Source organism: Rhizopus delemar, genomic scaffold, assembly GCF_000149305.1.
Source record: "Rhizopus delemar RA 99-880 supercont3.1 genomic scaffold, whole genome shotgun sequence".
Classification (NCBI taxonomy): Eukaryota; Fungi; Mucoromycota; class Mucoromycetes; order Mucorales; family Rhizopodaceae; genus Rhizopus; species Rhizopus delemar.
Window position 1 is genome coordinate 4,680,243 of NW_027137827.1, and position 18,639 is coordinate 4,698,881.

The 18,639-nt window shown below is 34.3% G+C and overlaps 7 protein-coding genes across 7 annotated transcripts; 4 read left to right on the plus strand and 3 right to left on the minus strand.

Annotated features, from left to right (window-relative positions):
• Positions 1-672: 672 nt before the first annotated feature.
• Positions 673-891, plus strand: RO3G_01809 (uncharacterized protein; the record flags this gene model as incomplete). The annotated part of the gene is made up of 1 exon (XM_067656400.1): positions 673-891. One exon carries the CDS (start codon positions 673-675, stop codon positions 889-891), a length of 219 nt encoding a protein of 72 aa, XP_067512501.1.
• A 1,311-nt stretch (positions 892-2,202) lies between these two features.
• RO3G_01810 (uncharacterized protein) lies at positions 2,203-2,536 on the plus strand (the record flags this gene model as incomplete). Its single annotated transcript, XM_067656401.1, has 2 exons — positions 2,203-2,279; positions 2,362-2,536. 2 exons carry the CDS (start codon positions 2,203-2,205, stop codon positions 2,534-2,536), a joined length of 252 nt encoding a protein of 83 aa, XP_067512502.1.
• A 2,226-nt stretch (positions 2,537-4,762) lies between these two features.
• On the minus strand, positions 4,763-6,406 carry RO3G_01811 (uncharacterized protein; the record flags this gene model as incomplete). The annotated part of the gene is made up of 4 exons (XM_067656402.1): positions 4,763-4,769; positions 4,827-5,932; positions 6,087-6,287; positions 6,350-6,406. The coding sequence occupies 4 exons, from the start codon at positions 6,404-6,406 to the stop codon at positions 4,763-4,765; spliced, it is 1,371 nt and encodes a 456-aa protein (XP_067512503.1).
• A 3,251-nt stretch (positions 6,407-9,657) lies between these two features.
• On the minus strand, positions 9,658-11,783 carry RO3G_01812 (uncharacterized protein; the record flags this gene model as incomplete). The annotated part of the gene is made up of 9 exons (XM_067656403.1): positions 9,658-9,861; positions 9,968-10,140; positions 10,191-10,307; positions 10,358-10,452; positions 10,511-10,632; positions 10,687-10,745; positions 10,818-11,313; positions 11,361-11,669; positions 11,751-11,783. 9 exons carry the CDS (start codon positions 11,781-11,783, stop codon positions 9,658-9,660), a joined length of 1,608 nt encoding a protein of 535 aa, XP_067512504.1.
• A 1,242-nt stretch (positions 11,784-13,025) lies between these two features.
• Positions 13,026-13,251, plus strand: RO3G_01813 (uncharacterized protein; the record flags this gene model as incomplete). The annotated part of the gene is made up of 2 exons (XM_067656404.1): positions 13,026-13,073; positions 13,108-13,251. 2 exons carry the CDS (start codon positions 13,026-13,028, stop codon positions 13,249-13,251), a joined length of 192 nt encoding a protein of 63 aa, XP_067512505.1.
• Positions 13,252-15,890: 2,639 nt separating this feature from the next.
• Positions 15,891-16,729, plus strand: RO3G_01814 (uncharacterized protein; the record flags this gene model as incomplete). The annotated part of the gene is made up of 4 exons (XM_067656405.1): positions 15,891-16,178; positions 16,234-16,280; positions 16,335-16,487; positions 16,537-16,729. The coding sequence occupies 4 exons, from the start codon at positions 15,891-15,893 to the stop codon at positions 16,727-16,729; spliced, it is 681 nt and encodes a 226-aa protein (XP_067512506.1).
• Positions 16,730-17,089: 360 nt separating this feature from the next.
• RO3G_01815 (uncharacterized protein) lies at positions 17,090-17,860 on the minus strand (the record flags this gene model as incomplete). The annotated part of the gene is made up of 2 exons (XM_067656406.1): positions 17,090-17,173; positions 17,228-17,860. 2 exons carry the CDS (start codon positions 17,858-17,860, stop codon positions 17,090-17,092), a joined length of 717 nt encoding a protein of 238 aa, XP_067512507.1.
• Between the last annotated feature and the right edge of the window lie 779 nt (positions 17,861-18,639).

Below are 18,639 nucleotides of genomic sequence, written 5' to 3' on the forward strand. Positions count from 1 at the left end.
CTGGTATTAGAAGCATGAATGCACAATATAAAATTTCTCAACGTCTTTTTCGTATTTCAGCTTACTTTAATCATGATTCACATTCAAGTTACAAAAAAAATCACAGTGAATGCTTTACAACGTCTCATTAAGTTCTTTTCTCTATTATTTGTTCACAACTGATTCTATACTTTTAGCTCAGTAAAACTGTTTTAGTATAGTTCCTGGAGCAATGACACATAAATTAAAAGCAAGATCAACTTAAGAAATAAATATAAATAAACCTCTTACATGACCAAAAACAGCTATTCATATTAGATTTTATTTATACTTGATCTATAGTCATAATTAATTAAATGGTTTAGAAAGTATTAAATTGAATCTTAATGAAAAGGATATCGATACTAGCCACAATGATATTAAATAAAAATATGCCTTCTCAGGTCTTCTTGAATTTACAATCTTTTATTTAAATGAGAAATCATAGTACTATCAAAAGAAACCCATCTAACAATGATTTCCCTTGAAATATTTGAAGGTAATCATATCCAATGCTCAACATTGGTTAATAATAGCTTAAACCGAACGATACTCTTTGCAAATAGATTTCTCACTTTTACTTAACTTTTATACATCTAAAGCGAAAATGGGAAAGGTGAAGTTGTGGATGAAAGTAGAAATGAGCATTTCGAGATGGATATTGGTACTGAAACTTACCCTGTTGATTACATCACCAATTATGATGAGCATTTGGACTGTAAACCATCTGAAAAAACAAAATCAAAACCTCACAATGAAAAACGAAGCCTACATGAGAAGCTTAATAAAATGAAAATAAAGTTCATTCATACCGGAAACATGGTGATGCTGTTAAAGAACAACTATTCTTCTTGGTTTACGAAAAAGCCATGACTCCATAGCAAGCAGCAAAGCAACAGGGGGATAATAGGAGTACGGCTTACAACTAGGTTAAAAAGGACTAGGAAAATCCATAAGATATCCTAGAGCTAAATAATGGAAAAAAGGTGGATCTTTCTTCGATTTTGAATTAACTGCATAAGAATCACCTTATCAGGTTTTATGGTGATAACCCATCCGCTGTAGTTGACCAAGCCGTGGATAGCTTGATGAGTAAAAGTTCTAATTTAAAAATAGAAAAGGTAATCGTTTATAACGTTATGACAAGTGAATGTTATTTGACTTTTAAAAAAGCTCACTTGTATTCGATTCAGAGGAACAGCCCTGAAAATATTGAGCAAAGATATGAATGTATTTTAAAGTGGGTAAACGAGACGGATATGGACTTCATGAACAATTGTGTTTTCATTGATGAAGTTGCTTTCTATATAAATCTTAAGCGATCTATGGCGTGGTCAAAAAAAGGGACTAGAGCTGAAGTAATTGTATCTGAAACTAGAGCAAAGACCACGACGATTTTGGGTGCAATTTCACTGTTTGGGATTGTAAATATTCAAGTGCGCCGACCCACTGTACCACTTAAGAGCCGAAGACTAGGTAGTAATGGCTTGGTTATTAACGGAGCCGAGGATACCGTAACTGGTCATTATATTAACTTTGTCAAAAGCACCTTGGACATCTTGGATAGCTAAAAGCAATTTTTCCTTATTTGGGTACTTTGTTTCTGACACTGTCTCTATCTCTCATCAAGCTGCGTACGACAATTACGACAAGCGGAACCACCGAAGGACTTCTAGACAGAGGATATGCAGATGGCCTACGAGTATCGAGAAAGATGTTACCGTAAGTGGCGAAAAGCTCAAGGACTCAACAAACTGAAACATTAACTCAAACATCAAGTGGCCCGTGCAGCACTACGGCGACTTATTCAAAAGAGGCGCAAAGAAAACTAGGAACATTTTTTGTCAACAGTTGGCATCTAGTCAATATGCAAAGGCAATTGCCAAAATCAGTCGTATACGAAAACGAAGAACAATAAGCCTAACATTTTCAACAATGGCGAGACATCTTGAAAACGTATACTCTAGAGAAACTACACAGGAAATGCAAAGGTATGAAGTCAGTACAGATAGCTTACCATTTGAATCAGCTTGCCCAATTATATTGTCGGATATCGTATCAGCTATTCGATCACTCCCTTCGAACAAGACCCCTTATGTTGACCATGTAAAAAAACGAGATTCTTCTTCCTATTCAACATCTCCTTGCACCAATTTTGCTAGCATTATTCCAATTATGCTGGAGATGGTCCTATGTCTCCAAAAGTTGGCGAGTGGCTCAAGTAGTATCTATTCACAAGAAAGATACTCTAACAGATCCTGGTAATTTTAGACCAATCAGTTTGACCTCGATCTTTCGCAAGATCCTAGAACGCTGCCTACAAAATGACATTCAATTCTATAGCTCTCCTATTGATATAGTGCAAGTCAGATTCAGAGAATGTTGTGGATCACTAGATCAAACTCTCTGTTTGGCTGAAATATGCCAAATATTACGCATTCACTACGAAGTCAAGCCTACTCTGATCTTCGTCGACATAAAACCTGTTTATGACACAGTTAACTATAATCTTGTCTAGCTGTCTCTACAGCCAACAACGGCACTTCCACTACTAACTCTCCTCCAACACCTTTTTGATCAAGTTTACCTTTAGGTTTTTCTTAATGAGACTTCCTATCGATTCTCCCCACGAACAGGAGCTCTACAAGGACCAATACCTTCCCCACTGCTCTATTCTATTTATATCAGTGATCTACCGAAAAGACTACGATTGAAGCAGCCATCAGAAGACACTTCCCTAATGGAACTAGTTCCTCTTATAAACTGCTTGCTATATGCTGACGACGTAGTACTGATTCCTGAAAAAGCACAGATGCCAAAGCTATTAAAAATTTGTGAAGATTACAGTTTCTCACCCGTCTTCCATTGAAACCCATCTAAATGCGTGGCGTTAAGTGACATGAACGATGACTTGAGTTATGAGCTTTGTGGACAGAATTTACTCAAACAGCATTCCTTCTCGTAACTTGGTGCTCCTTTTAAACCAGGTGGTTGCCTCAGCCCACAAAAACTAATAGAACACAACGTTTGCAAGGCATTTGCTATGATGAACATATTGACCTCTGTGGGTGTCAATCCTAATGGTTTCGACAGACTTATGTCCACTAGATTCTATGCAAAAATAATTCGCGCTCGGCTAGAATATGGATTAGCTATCAATCGGTTAGATGCTTTCCAAATAAAAGTACTCGAAGATGCCCAGAATGAATGATTACGACAAATATATGGTGCATTTAAACGAACCTCAATCAAAGTTATGCGGCACTGATCACGCTAGCCAACAATGAAAGAGCGAATAAACATGCTCCAAGCTCAATTTCTCTTTCGATCTTTAACGCTACCTGAAGACGCTCTCCTGACAAAACTTATGCCGCACATACAACATGACAGACATCAACAATGGTACAAACTGTCCAAGCCCTCGCTTTGGAAAAGCATACCTCTTCCAATGGAAGAACTCAGTATCAAGACTTTCAAGACCATCAAGAAACAGTTTCTGCAACAAGGTCTAGATAACCAAAAACAACATAAAAAATTCAAAAATGCTTTCTTGCTGTAGACCAGCAGTCTCACTTGATCCAATCCTTTGGTTGCCGATGACCCAAAAAGAACGTAGCCGACGCATAAGATAGCGCCTTGGATGGCTTCCTGGGACAAACCTAGGCTCTGGTCTCTCCATCTAAATCAGACGCTGACAAAAACACACGCAATTCAATGTCTTAACATGCATAACCGGCTACAAATGCCTAGCACTATTGAAGATCCTTTGTCGTTCCTTTCAAATCTCCTACCAACAAAACTTCCTCGTTAAGTCGTACAGTTACCCCTTGAATCCTTCGTTGGCCAACCATATGCTCAATCCTGTTTGAACTGGATCATCTTTACAACCATATAGGCACTTGTTCCAGACCTCCACATGGTCAGCTCATACTAAATTAGCTCTTAAAGCATTAAGGAGATTATTATTTTCCTAGTACTGTTCTATTGACCTTTTTTACCTTTGATCCTGAAGGGTTTTTTAGCCCCAAAATTACTTTACTCCATATTTAACTAGTCCCGGCAAACAGAGGTGATAAACACCTCGCGCTCAAATGGAATTTATAAATAAGTAATTTTTAAAATTAAAGAAAAAAAAAATTGTTTCGTGTGCATTAACTGACAGCATGGTACGTATGTACACGACCAGATTTATTTCGTCTTTAAAAGGAAAATTAAATATAAACTTTGATGTTTTTAAAAGATAGAGTTATACACTCTATTTCGTTTTTTTGAACATTGCTTAGTAACGAAAGATAAACTTTAATTGATATATTATATTTTATTTTTATGAAGAAAAAGAACGCTTTTATCAAAGTTAATGACAAAACTTAATTCTTATTTTTTCAAAGTCGAATGTTAAATACTTTTAAAAATAATTTTTTATACCAATATTCGCTAAAAATTCAGTATCAGTGTAGTATGGAGACTGCCACTTCTATGGCTACTAAAGATTAGGTATTAAACAGACGACTTGAAGAGAGTATGTACAGGCTCTCTCTAAAATACCATCTTTACCAAATATTTAAGTTTGTATCAATTTATAATTGACAAATACAAATATACTACTTCCACTGTACCTGCTGATGAGTGAAAAGAAAAGAAAAATGCGATATAAGAGATAGTGTTACAATTTGTCCGTTCTACAAAATTGTTTTATTTTTTTTTTTTTTTCAAGGATTGCATTAATAAAAAAAGGTTTGATTGTTTAGAATCTATAATATAAGAATGTAAGTAATCAACATTTGGTGATAAAAGATAAAGAATAATACCTGTTGTATGCCATGTTACCACGGACTCTAGTATAATCGGTCAAGCCTTCACAAGGACCATGTGCAACAACAGCAAGTTCTTGATCCCAGAGATAGTTGTAGGCAGTGTTGCGAACATCGTTCACAGAAATCTTGTTGATGGTAGCCTTCAACTCATCAGCGCTCATGTGCTTACCGGTAGAAAGAACTTGAGAACCAATGTCTTGGGCAGTAGCACAAGTAGTATCAAGGCTTAACAATAAACTGCTCTTAACTTGTTGCTTTGCACGTTCGACTTCAGAGGCAGTGACAGACGTAGAAAGACGGGTCCATTCCTTTTGGAGGAAATGAACAAAGTCATCAATTTGAAGTTTGTTGTCGGTTTCTACATACATGCCCCACAAACCGGTATCCTTGTATCCCTTGGTGAATGAAGCGAAAGAGCTGGCAAGGTGGTTGTTATTGGTGATAGTAGACAATCTAGAAGAAAGGAAAGGAGCACCGTTCAAGCCCTTGTCCCAGGCACCAATGATAGCCTGCATAACAAGCAGATTGAAGTAGTCACTGGAGAGGTAGGGAGCACCTTCAACAGCAAGAGCAATACGGGCTACAGGCAAAACATCATCACGAAGACGGATTTCTGAACCAGTGAAGATAGGCTTAGCAGATGAAGAAGTAGTAGAAGATTGAAGACCCTTAAACTTTTCTTCGGCTAAGCGAACAAGAGATTCGTGATCAATATCACCGGAACCGACAAGGACCATGCGTTCGGCGCTGTAGTTTTGCTTATAGAATGCAGATAAATCCTCGGCGGTCAGTTGTTCGACGGTTTCCTTGATACCTTCGACGGGACGACCCAAAGCTTCACCTTGGAAGGCAGTAGCGTGTAAGTGGTCAAAAACAATAGCCTCAAAATCATTTTGAGAAGCTTGTTGTTGCTTCAATACAGCTTCACGTTGTTTGTCGACAGTGGTGGAATCGATCTTAACATTTTGAACAAGATCAGCAAGAATTTCGACGGATTCCTTAACGTTAGCTCCCAAAGTCTTGGCTGCAAAATGAGTTTGTTCACGGCCAGTTTGAGCATTAAGAATACCACCAACTTTTTCGAATTTGGCAGCTTGACCCTACATTGAGCGAAAGAATATTGGTTAATCTCTAATCATTCAAAATGCCTGTTTTCCATTTGACACATTGGGTGAAAATGATGCTATTATCTCATTTCTGTTCCCCTCCTCCCAATTCCAATGCTGAAAATAAAGTATTTTTTTGACATTTTACCTGAAGAGCAACATGTTCCAAAAAGTTAGCAGCACCGTTAGCTTTGGCAGATTCATGGCGAGAACCAGCTTCGATCCAAACACCAACAGTAGCAGCACCAGAAGAAGCATTTTCGTCAGTAGCAACTGTAAGACCGTTAGGCAAGTGAGTAATACGAGTGGCGGCAGATTGCTTAGCGGCAGTAGCCAAAGGGCGAACAAACTGATTTTATATCTTTTCTTTTTAATAAATTGTCGAAAATTGTATAAAGCTGGCTTTTTTACCTGCTTAGTCAAACCAACATTAGCTTGTAAGGTGTTAGCAAGTAGCCTAGAAGCCATTTTAAATTGTGAATTCAAAGAGTGGGGAGAAACAATGAACAGAAACTTCGGTTCCTCTCTTTTTTTTCTGTGACCAGATAACTTTTTTTTCACCCCTTCACAAGGCGGCTTCGATGGGGGCCGGAAATTGAAGTTTTTATTACGTCACCGCCAACAATAGGGTTCTTTTAAGATGAATAAAATGGCTTCAGAATGATGAAGCACTGTAATAAACATTCTATAAATGCTAATGTTTTCTAACATATTTGTTTCGAGAGAGAAGAGATTAGGATTGTCATACATTACATATATGCTTTTGTCGGGTTACGTATTTTATAATCGTTATTTGCCATTCACTTCTCCAACCTCAGCAAAATTTTATTGAATAAATTTAAACAAACAATAGCTAAAAAACATTGTATAAACTCATTTATAGCATTTAGTATGAAGTATTCTTGTCTTATGTGAGTATAATACAAACTTTGATGATATTTGTAACTGTCACTAATACAGTTATCATTCTAAACAACCTTACGATAAAATAAGCTCAAATTCTTAGGTTACACAGCTGTCAAGCCAGCAACTCCATTCTCCACAACTCCAATATGCTGCTATCCAAATAACTCTAGCTAAGAGGAAGAAAAAAATTCGCTTAGGAACTCATTAGTATAATAAAATTCTATACATGATACTTTTATCACAGCCAACAACTTGACACGCTTTTCTCTCTCTTACTTCGAGTAACTTAAAGTTGGCATAGAAATATACAGTTTTCGGAAATATATTTTATTCAATTCTAGATGTCATTGCCATGCTTCACAATTGATTTCACATACTTCCCTAATTATATTTTTATGTAGTCTTTCGATGATGCCTGGTTGTGTGCTACTTTCATCTTAACTACTGAGATCATCCGCTGTTTTGAACGATCTTTACATGCAGAGTTTCTTCTTACTGATGAGTGACTTGAATAATCATTAGACTATGCTTGAAAAAAAAATAGTTACATCAGTAAGCGTCTTGGTTGATATTGCTAAAAGTATTAAACTCTACTTTAATCTTTATTGATCAATTATGTCATTTTACAAAGATACGGAGAGCGATACCACTGCTTATTGAGTAACCTTCTTAAGTTTTACTCTTGTATGTCTTGTTTGATTTAGCTTATACAAATAGAAAATATATGCTATGTCTGATACCATCCTTTGTAACACATTTGTCATAAAATTTAGTTGAATTCAAGCTTAAAACCTGATTAGCACGAAAAAAAAGGAGTAAAATTCTACTTGCTTAGATAATTGGACTATATGTTTGTTATGTTTGGTTTAGATACTCTACATGCTATTTCTTTCTATAAGTAGTAGAAACAATGAAGGGACTAGATAGAATAGTATTTCCCATTGAAGCTCAGTGACTGGCATTATTAGTTGCAAAAGTAAAGCTACTTTGTAATACATACAAACCGGATGAGTTGAATATCCTCCTACTAAAAGTACAACTGTCAAGAATAATGATACTAAATTGTTTCATAAAGCACTCCTGATGTAATCTTATTAAAAAAACGTTTATTAGGTCCCAGTCTGTGTTACTCAAAATGCAAGATAAAGGGATCATTGCAGCACAGAACAAAAATTAAGTCTTGTAATTTCAAAATCTGGGTAATACTCCAACTATCGCAATCAAAGAAATGGAATGATTTTATTAATACTAGTGTGTGTACCATTACTGACCTTTCATACAGTTTGTAACTTTTTTTTTCACTGAAAAGGTATTTTCTTTTTTTTTTTTTGCCTAGTTTATAACGATGGGATTCTAGATCGAGTTTAGTGTTTTGGATTATCATATTTATAATTTGTTGTATGGGAAACCAATATTGTTTTGAAAGTCATTAAGTTAATTGCTGTGTGCAACTTTTGCGTATAACCTATTTTTTCAGTGTATATGGGTTTTTCTCCCTAAGTACCGTACTCTCCTTTTTTTTAAAAAAAAGGAAATAAAATGAACTGCTTGATGGGTGTAGCTGTAGTGTTTATTAAAGCATATACTTCGTTTGACTGTATGGATAAAAGGCTGAATCCCCCTCAGTATGGTTTGAATGTGGATTGAATTGAACTGTAAGAAGCAAAGATCACAAAAAACACATCTGTTGTTCATAGACTATCCTTTGACTATCTTAAAAAACGGAGGACTCCATCTTTCATTGTACAACAATTGCATGATGCAAGTGTATTAATCAATAAAGAGAGGCTTTTTACAAGCAAATGGTAATTACTCTGTTAGCATTTTATTAACACAAGTCCATACATTTATATAATTAATGGAATCTATTGATTGATATCATTGCCATACGGTAGCTGAATTTACTCTGGGTTTAATAACATAACACAAACAATGTATTGGCCAAACCCGATAGCATTCTGGAAAACCAATATAAAATAAGCTCTCATCTTCCCTTTACCTTTTATTTTATTTTTTCAATATAAATAATATATTTATGTTCCGCATATCATTCGTTTTCACATTAATCCTTGCTTTCTTTCTTACTTTTGCCTCTGCTACATCTGTACACGCTTGGAATAAAAGACCGGAGCAGTTTAGAATGCAAATTTATTCAAAGCCATTTAGACAGGGCACCGTTCAGAACGTTAGAACACATACTAAAGGTAAAAACAAAATTTATTTATTGTGTATCATAAGCTTATACAATGATCCCCGTACAGACCAAATTCCCTGCTGGAACCTTTCATCGAAAAGAGTTGGATCTTATGCGCTCAATGACCCTTTAGTCAAAATCACTTTTTACAAAGTAAGAGAATGCTTTAAAGCCTCCATAAAGCTTTCATATTGATTTTTTGGGATATTAGCTTAAAGATTGTAAAGGATCTCCGTCAATTACTTACCAAAATTCAGCTCTATTGAGAGACCATGTATTGATTAAGGCAGGTTCCATTTCAATAACAAAAGTAAAGCCTATTATTTTACAGTCTTCTTCGAGGGGAGACTTTTAAGTGCCTTTCACCACATTAATCAATTATTCCATATTATGTAAATTATATTACACTGAATTAAAAAGCTTTGTATCATTCACTGTTATGTTTATCTACTGGCACGTATGCTTTCATATTTGCACTAGATCTTTTTACAAGCGATAATGAATAAAAATAAAAAATGAAACCACCGGTAATATTGATATCACAAAAGCATCAAAAGAAGCGCTCTTTTTTTATTATTTACAATAAATACAAATATATTGATTTCATTCCTGTGCTTGATTAAACGCCCCCACCACTTCTGCCAACATCTTGTACACTAAGTCCACCATTAGCTTGTCTCCAACTTTGTCTGGTTTGATGATCTGGTTTCATGAAATGGCTGTGGGCTTTAGCAGGTCTAGCTTGACTACGAATAGCGGTTCCAACCAAAGCAAGTGTTGCTACTGGCACTACAAAATAATTTACAAACTTCCTAGCCATATTCTAAGTTAAAGAAAGAGTTTATTTTGTAAGCTCCTTTTTATAAATGTCTTATAAAATTCATGCAATAGTTGCGAACCAATGAAATGAAAGACTAAGTAAATTTAACAAATCCAATAGGCAATTCATCATAAGTATTATATAATCTTTCGATGATTTGTTTGATGGAATTTGTAAGTTGATTGTCATCGTTATCTAATTCCATATTATCTTGCTGATATATTTCTTGTAATTCTACAACTGAATCTTCGAGGAACTTCAACTTTTTATCTAAATTCGTGCCTAAATTGGTTTAGATTTTTTTTTTTTTTTTTTTTTTTTTTTTTTTTTACTTTGATTTTCGTCCTTTATGCAGCAACGAGATAATCTTGATATTAAATTTGCCTCTGCTTTGAAAAGCGCGGAAGGATGTGCAGATTGTATTGTAATATCGAGTTCATTCACTGCTACTATACAAAAGTCGTTAGTCTCCAATCGCGATTCCATTTTCAGCAGCTACCTTTTGATAGTAGTAAGATGATCGGACTTGAAGGAAATGAAGCTAAAGTAAGATAAGCTTGTTCGGCATTATTCATTATAAGCTTAACTTCATCACTAAACCAAATATTAAAATGAGTAGTAGGTTTGGAGGAGGAGAATAAAACAAATTTACACTGTACGTCCTTCGTTAAGTAAATTGGGTAAAATAGAGCGATACTGTTCATCCGTCATGGAAGGATCAATCAAACATCGAATATGGACATGCTTGTTGTTATAGAATGATCTTTTTGATATCTAATACCAATTATGTCAAGTTATCAAGCTTGTTCAATTCAATTACACATTTACTTGTTGAGAGGAATGTTGTTTTCGAAGAAACCTTGCAAATGGATAACTTCCAGTTTTGTCTAATAATATTTGTCGAGTATATGATTCATTTAATTCTCTTGAAACATCATCCAATCCCCTCCTTTGTATACTTTGAATCAGATCTGTATTGCATGGTATTGCAAAATGAAGATCATCCACCATCATCTCAGCCACTGGAAATCGCAGTGGTTCGTTTGAAGAACACATCACAAGTGTACATGTCACTTTGAGGGGCAACTGAGATGGTTCAATCGAAACATCGCGTTCCCAAACGGAGTATCGTTCAAGACCTTGTTCATAGTGAGATTCAAAGCCTACTACGGACAAGGTTTTTGTCTCTCCAGTTTTGTTGTTTTCTGAAAACAAGTCTAAGGCAAGATACCAATTTTCTAGTTGTAAAAACTTGGTTGTTTTGATGCAGACACGTAAATAGGTGGTTGGTTGTAAGCAAGTATTGGCTAACGAAGTTGATTTTACTACTGGACACAGCGTGAACTCGAATCCAGTATCTTCTAACGAATTAGGGATCCCCCTTTTTCTTTTAGAATTAATGCTTTGAATAGCATATAAAGTTTGGTTAACAGATGCTAATTTTCGGCTCAAATCCTATCAGATAACATTATTTAAAAGGAAAGTATGATATATGTATCTACCTCTTCCTCTTCCTCTATTTGTTTTAAAGCAGTTTCTGAAATCGCTAATTCCTCCAAAGCATCTTTAATTAGTGTACGAATAATTTGAGGATCATTTTCAGCAGAAACAGTTTGAAGATCATATCTGATTTTCTGATACTCAAAAGCATTAGTCAAAACTTCTAGCGTTGACTGATCAAGGACTCTTAGATTAGATATTTGCGTCAAGTGTTGAAAAGACTTTGACTCTAATATGATATCCCCTTGATCTAATTTGAATCTTAAGAAAGACACTTTGCCCACACTAGTGGAAATTGCATAGTTCAGATCCTATAAAAAAGAAATGTTACTATGGGCTATGGTGTGAATGAGGATAAGATTTTTAACTTGAATTTTGTCCACCAAATTTACTGGAAATTGAATGTTAAATTGCCTGAAGTTCATAGTGCCCTCTCCAAAACGCTTGTAATAAATCATAATTGTTCCTAGATGTCCAATTGCTAAAAGATAACATAATTCTTCAATCTGAGCAAGCTCCACATACATTACTTTCTCATTGTCTTCTAGCACTATTAACCTAATGTCTTGTACACACGAAGCGTTAGACGTATCACGAAAGAAGATTTCTCCGGATGTAGTTCCATAAACAAAGCCTTTATCTCTTTTATATATATGAAGAAAACATTAGTTGAAGGGCTTTTTTGTATAATCGCATGCCTATTTGTTACTTTATGGAAAAAAACTCGCCAAAGGATGGATCCAAATACTGGAAAAAGTAATGACAAGCAACCTTAGAGCCTATTCCACCTAGTTCAGTGATGTGAAAAGTACCTTGCTGATAAATTTCGCACTGTTGTTCAGAAAACAAATAAATGCCATTGGGAACAGCAGATGCAATATAATAAACTTTATCACGAATCTAGGCATAAAAATACATAAGAAAATTCTTCGCTTTCTCTTTCGTTTGTGTGTCATAAAAGAACCTTTTGCAGCTCATAGTTTGATTTCGACCCCTCAAGCTTCAATCTCTTTGCTGGTCGACTAAACAAACGAATGAATAAAGCAGAGAAAACAAGGTCATTAAAGTTACTTATTCACTGTCCACAAATAAACACTTCCAGATTTTGTTAAAAAATAATATTCACAGCCATTCTCTTTTTCACAAGAAACAGCAATTTGAGTAATGGACTCAATAGGCAAGCTTATCAAGTTCTCTCGTACAATTTAGCTTTTTTTTTTTCTGTTCAATTACCCTATTAAAACTAATTTACCTCAAAGTCGAAAGAAAATAAATCCCCGTGTGTATTAATAATAAAGTTGTAGCTGTGAAATGAACAACCGAAAAGCTGACAGGGATCAGTTGAATCAATACGAAAGGAATGATCGACGCGTGTTTCGATCCTTTCCATTTTATCAAGAAAAAAAAAGTTTTTGTGAATCTATTAAAACTCATCAAAAAGTACAGGAATTTTACTTGAGATTCAGACCCTTCAATTAGTGCTTACAGCACAGATTTCCTTTTTTTAATTTCCCATTTGCAGGTTTTCCTATACCTTAATTCTTATTAAATCAGTCTGGAATAGTCAGAGATAGAAATATAAATACATCAAAAACAATCGTATTCTTTTTCCCTTGTAAGTAAACAGTCATTATACTTTTTTTTGTAGAAAAAATTCACGTAGTTCAATGTATTTTGGTTGGCAAAAAAGGCTTGAAAGAATGGAAAACCTTGAAGTATGTATGATATATTTTATTTTATTAGTTATAGTCTTTGTTTTTAAACGCTACGGATTTGATCAATAATGCCTCTAGTAGACTATACTTTGCCATGTACATTGAAAGGACTTTAAGCGTTATTATCTTTAGTGGTACCTACACCACGGGCAACATTTCTGACACTATTTCGATGTAAAAAAGTATCAATGTCAGGAGGGAACGCAGACACAATCATAGCTGTGGATAATAAACCAAAGAAGATAAGAAGCAAGCGCATATTTGTATGTAAAGTAGAGTATTTCTTTTTACTAAGATTAATTTTTTTTAAAAAAGTAGAGGGCTCCTTTTATATGCGTTGACATAAGAACTAAATTATTTTAATTGCAATTTATGCAAAGAGCCAATTATACTTGGAGGCTTTTTTCCTGTAATTATCGCTTTACATTAAAAAACTGCTCTCCTAACAATGTGTCAATGGTAACTAGCCTTTAATAGAAATTACAAGAACTTAAATAGTAGTTATCCGTTGGATCCTCTATTTTAATTGCATAAAATTACATGACGATAGTCAACTATTAAAAAATCCAAGAAAAATCTAGTCTTTGATGCTTTGAGAAAACCTTATAGATCTAAGCAATGTAGTATGATTGTATGTATGGGTGATGAACAGTAAAATAGACTAAATAAACCATCTATTAAAAACAAAAGCGGAAATATGATAATGACGCCATATTATGACAAATAGATATAACTATAGATCCTCTAGATTCTATTTGAATATGAGGGGATAGTTGTAAGAATTCAATAAAATTAGGGCTTATTTAACGAGATGTTAGCCAAAGTCTTTATAAATCCTATGCTATATTAATGTCCTTGATGGAATTCTTACGTTTGTGAATCCATATAAATACCGTATAGGTTCGTTGCTTTTGATAAAAGACATCTTGCATCCAGTTTCATTATTTGTTAAATCACATTTTATTTACTATACTTCTGATATGAGTTGGTCGTATTTCAGCTTACTTTAATCATGATTCACATTCAAGTTACAAAAAAAATCACAGTGAATGCTTTACAACGTCTCATTAAGTTCTTTTCTCTATTATTTGTTCACAACTGATTCTATACTTTTAGCTCAGTAAAACTGTTTTAGTATAGTTCCTGGAGCAATGACACATAAATTAAAAGCAAGATCAACTTAAGAAATAAATATAAATAAACCTCTTACATGACCAAAAACAGCTATTCATATTAGATTTTATTTATACTTGATCTATAGTCATAATTAATTAAATGGTTTAGAAAGTATTAAATTGAATCTTAATGAAAAGGGTATCGATACTAGCCACAATGATATTAAATAAAAAATAGTGTTTTTCAGTCTCGTTAAAATATACAGTCTTTTTATTTCATGAGAAATTATAGAGTTCCTTAAATAAAATAGTTAAGGCCATTCTACTTTATCTGTACAACCAGGTTAGCTTACCAATGTTAGTGTTTAGATATTTAATAAAACTCTAATTGCTGTCAGATAACCGATCATTTATGTTATTGCTAAAGAACTCCTAAACACATATGAAAACATGTACACAATTATGAGCGTTGATTTTTCTGATGATATGAATTATGATTTCCTTTATGCTCCAATGTCAACAGAACAAAGGCTACATAGTACGTGTGATTCCTTATTGTCTCAATATGTACAACTTCTACAGAATTATCCAGTCATATTAATCATATGAATTGAAACTATCGACAACATCATATGGCAGCGGATTTACGCAATACAACGAGAAACTCTTCCTTTCCAAAATCAATTGTGAGCACTGGGGCAAAAGATTTTGATTTGATGCCGAGCAACGCCATCATACCATTTATCGACAATAAAGAAAAATATTTGAGTCCACTTGTGGCACTTGCTCATTTTTACATCTTCCAATAGGATTGTTTAATAAATGTTGTAAGATGGAGAGACCCTATGATTTGAAGCTTGCACAGATATGCACAGGACATCATCAAAGACGTTACCACAAAAAAGAAAATCATAACTGCGACCTTGCAACCAACAGCTAATTTACAAAAACCTACGAACAGTTTCAGCAAGCTCTTCTCCAAAATATTTAAAAGCATTGAGACGTACTGAGGATGGTTCACATTATTGCTGTTGATTAAAATGAAAAAATGAAATATTGTTGCAGTAGGTGATGACAACTTATCCACAACAATGGAAGAGCCAAGTGAACTATTCACCACAAACAATCTTAATGGAAGCAATGCAAATGACAATAATGCTAGGTTTATGAAATTTATCGAAAATCACATGGCAGAAATTCTTAGAAAAACGAATTCAAGAGGGATTAATTGTAGCATATGGTAGTGGCAGTAGTTTAAAGAGTAATTACAACAAATACAAGAAAACTGTTATTTTCACAGTTAATCATTTTGCTTAATTGTTGATGTCTTATCCAATACCATGGATATCTCCCTTCCTTTCCCTCGAATACTCATTTAAATTTTCCTTTTCTCAACAGGATCAACAAAACACTGCTTTCACACCCTTTTACATTATCTTACATTTCTTTTTCCCTTGATTCTAAAGGGAATTTTTAGCTCTTTATACTTTATTCAAATTAAACTGGTCTAGGCAATTAAGGTGTAAAGATACCTTGTGCCCATTTAAGACTGCATGTAAATAAGATTCTCTATTGTATTTTGAAAAAAAAAAAAAAAAAAAAAAAAGCACCGCTTTTAGTCATTGTATCAATTCGGTATTTGATTTAATTTAGACCATACGTCACAAGTAACTTTCTCTTTTTCTTCTTTATTTAAACAACAATGTCTGACTTTGGAGATTTCAATACACCCTCAGAAGATCCTACAGCTGATTTCCTTGCTCGTGAAAGAGCTGCTTTAGGTGAAGATGCTGATTTTTTCAATAGTGAATCTGTTTCATCACCTGCTGTAAACGACTTGTTGACACCTTCTACATTGCCCATGTCTCCTTCTGTCTTTGATGAAATACCACAAGATAGCCCTACTGCACCTCAACAACAACCAACGAATGATGTTTATTCAGCTTTTGAGGCTGAATTTCCAAAGGCTGAAGAGTTGGAGACTTCACACGTACATACATAGAGTCTGTCTTTTATTGCATCTTATTCATCTCTTCATCTAATAGGCTTTTCACAAGGCTCTTTTGCCAGAAGAAGAACCTGAAACAGTTCGGTAAGATTAGAAAGAGGATTAGCTTATTAAATGGTCCTCATCTCTTTCTTATAGCCAATGGCGCGAGAAACAACAAGAAATCATTGCTGAGCGTGATGCTGCTTCTGCAAAGAAGAAGGAAGATATGATTAAACATGCACGTGAGGAAATTGATAAGTTCTATGAAGATTACAATGACAAAAAACAAAGGGCTATTGAAGAAAACAGGTAATAAAGTAAAAAGTAAAAGTAAAAGGGAAATCTTATTATTTTTAAGATCTCGTGAAGAAACAACTGAAAAGAATCGTGAACAAGTATCTTCTTCAGCCAACATCTGGGAACGTGTTGTTAATGAGATTGATATCAAGAGTGCAAAGACTGGATACCATACAAGAGACGTTTCTAGAATGAAGGAACTTTTGTTGAGCCTTCGAAAAGATGCTTCTGCTCCTGGCAACATTGTTGCTTAATAAACTCTTTGCTTTTATATATAATAATATTTTTTGAAGACATTTTTTTTATGTGTGATCACAGCAGGCAAATGAATTCTATATAATTAATGATAGATTGGTATTTCCTGGACGCCTTTATGTCAAGATTCTTATTAAACCTGTGAAACTTTGTTTCTCTTTTCAAAAACAAAGATGACAGTTAAAGAACATAGTCTGCTGCTCTGTTAACATAAACTCCCTTTTCTTCAGCAGAAAAAAAAGAATTTTATACACACGAAAAACACAGATGAATCAGACAGCTAATGCTTTTTAATAATGAGATGAAAAATATATTTGAGCTATTTTTTCTTTTTTATTCTATGCAGTTGTATTTATTATTTATTCTTCAATGTCACTGTCACTCAAGTCATCATCTTCATCCTCTGTATTTAAGTAATCTTCTTCCTCTTCAAACATAGGTGTCTAAAAATAAAATTTAGTAGCGTTTTCTCTTACATTATTCAATACTACACATACTTCATTATTATCCATATCCATTAAATCATCATGTTCATCATCTTCCTCTTCACCTTCATCACTTATAGCATCATCTTCCAAGTCCTCATCCTCGCTTTCACTAAAAACCTTCACGTCTTCCCCTTCTTCCTCGCTTTCATCTTCTTCCTTACGATTACGATAATCAATCTGTCTTTGGATAAGCCCCAGTCTGCCGTGCATGGCCAATAACTTGGGATACACGGTTAATCGTACATCGAGCTCGTTATATAGGTTTGACAACTGTCCGACGATTTCAGGCATTGTCATAAAGTAAGCTGTGTGAATCAAAAGAACAGCCTTGATCCACTCTGTCAAGTCTGTGTTTCGTGCCTGTTGTACATCAAACTTTTCTAGTAATTCTTCTAATAAGGGCAGCACATTATCTAAGGGAAGGCGTCTCACAGTGTTGTGAATTTCTTCTATTGTTGTACATTCTTGCTTTAATTCGTTCCAGTGCTTGATTTCTTTACTCACATTATACTCATTGCTAGAACGAATCACACTAAATTTGCTGTGATCTTCATTGATTATTTCAACATCTTCATTTTGTTTCACGTCTGTTACTGTCGAGGAGCTTCTTGTATTGCTCTTATTTCCTCCCTTTTTAACCATCTATAATAAATTATATGTGTAAAGACAAAAAAAAAAATGTTAATTCTACAAAAAAAAAAGAAAAATATAACATAGTCACAGTGACGGCTTATTGTTTCACGCTGCCACTTCCAATGCTGCTACACTAAAATAATCGTTTTCATTATTTTATAATGGATCCACCGTCAATTGGACTTCATATGAGACACTATCTATTCTTCTTTCGCTCAAGTTTTTCTATATAGTCAACATGAGTCAAAACAATGTTGATGATACCATCAAACCATGTTTATTAGAAATCAGTAACGTGTAAGAATCATAAAAACTTCAAGTAGGTTGCTAAAAAGCCCGTTTCTCAATGACTGAAGGAGTTAGGTTGCATACAACAATAGGTATAAGTCCAACTACCTAAAGCATTCAAGAGGAAAAGTTGATAAATTAACATTGGCTGGGGTAAACATCACACCAAATGATTCGGGTTGTATATCTCTGTATTTTAAATAAATATTGTATAATTTTTCATTAAACGCTAAAGAAGCAAGTTAACATGAAGTAAGTACGATCTTAGCTGTCTAATTACATGCAGCAACACCACTAAGCTTTGGGATATATTTTGAGTTCGCTGCACAAGGACATTCAAATCTATTGACTTGTGTAAATCCAAATAAAGAAGCATGACAATATGGTTTATTTTCTGTCCAGGGAAATATATTACTGACATTAAATAAGCCAACTATAAACATACGTTAAGAAAAATAACGCACTTTTTTTTTTTGGAAACGATACTTACTCAAGTTAAC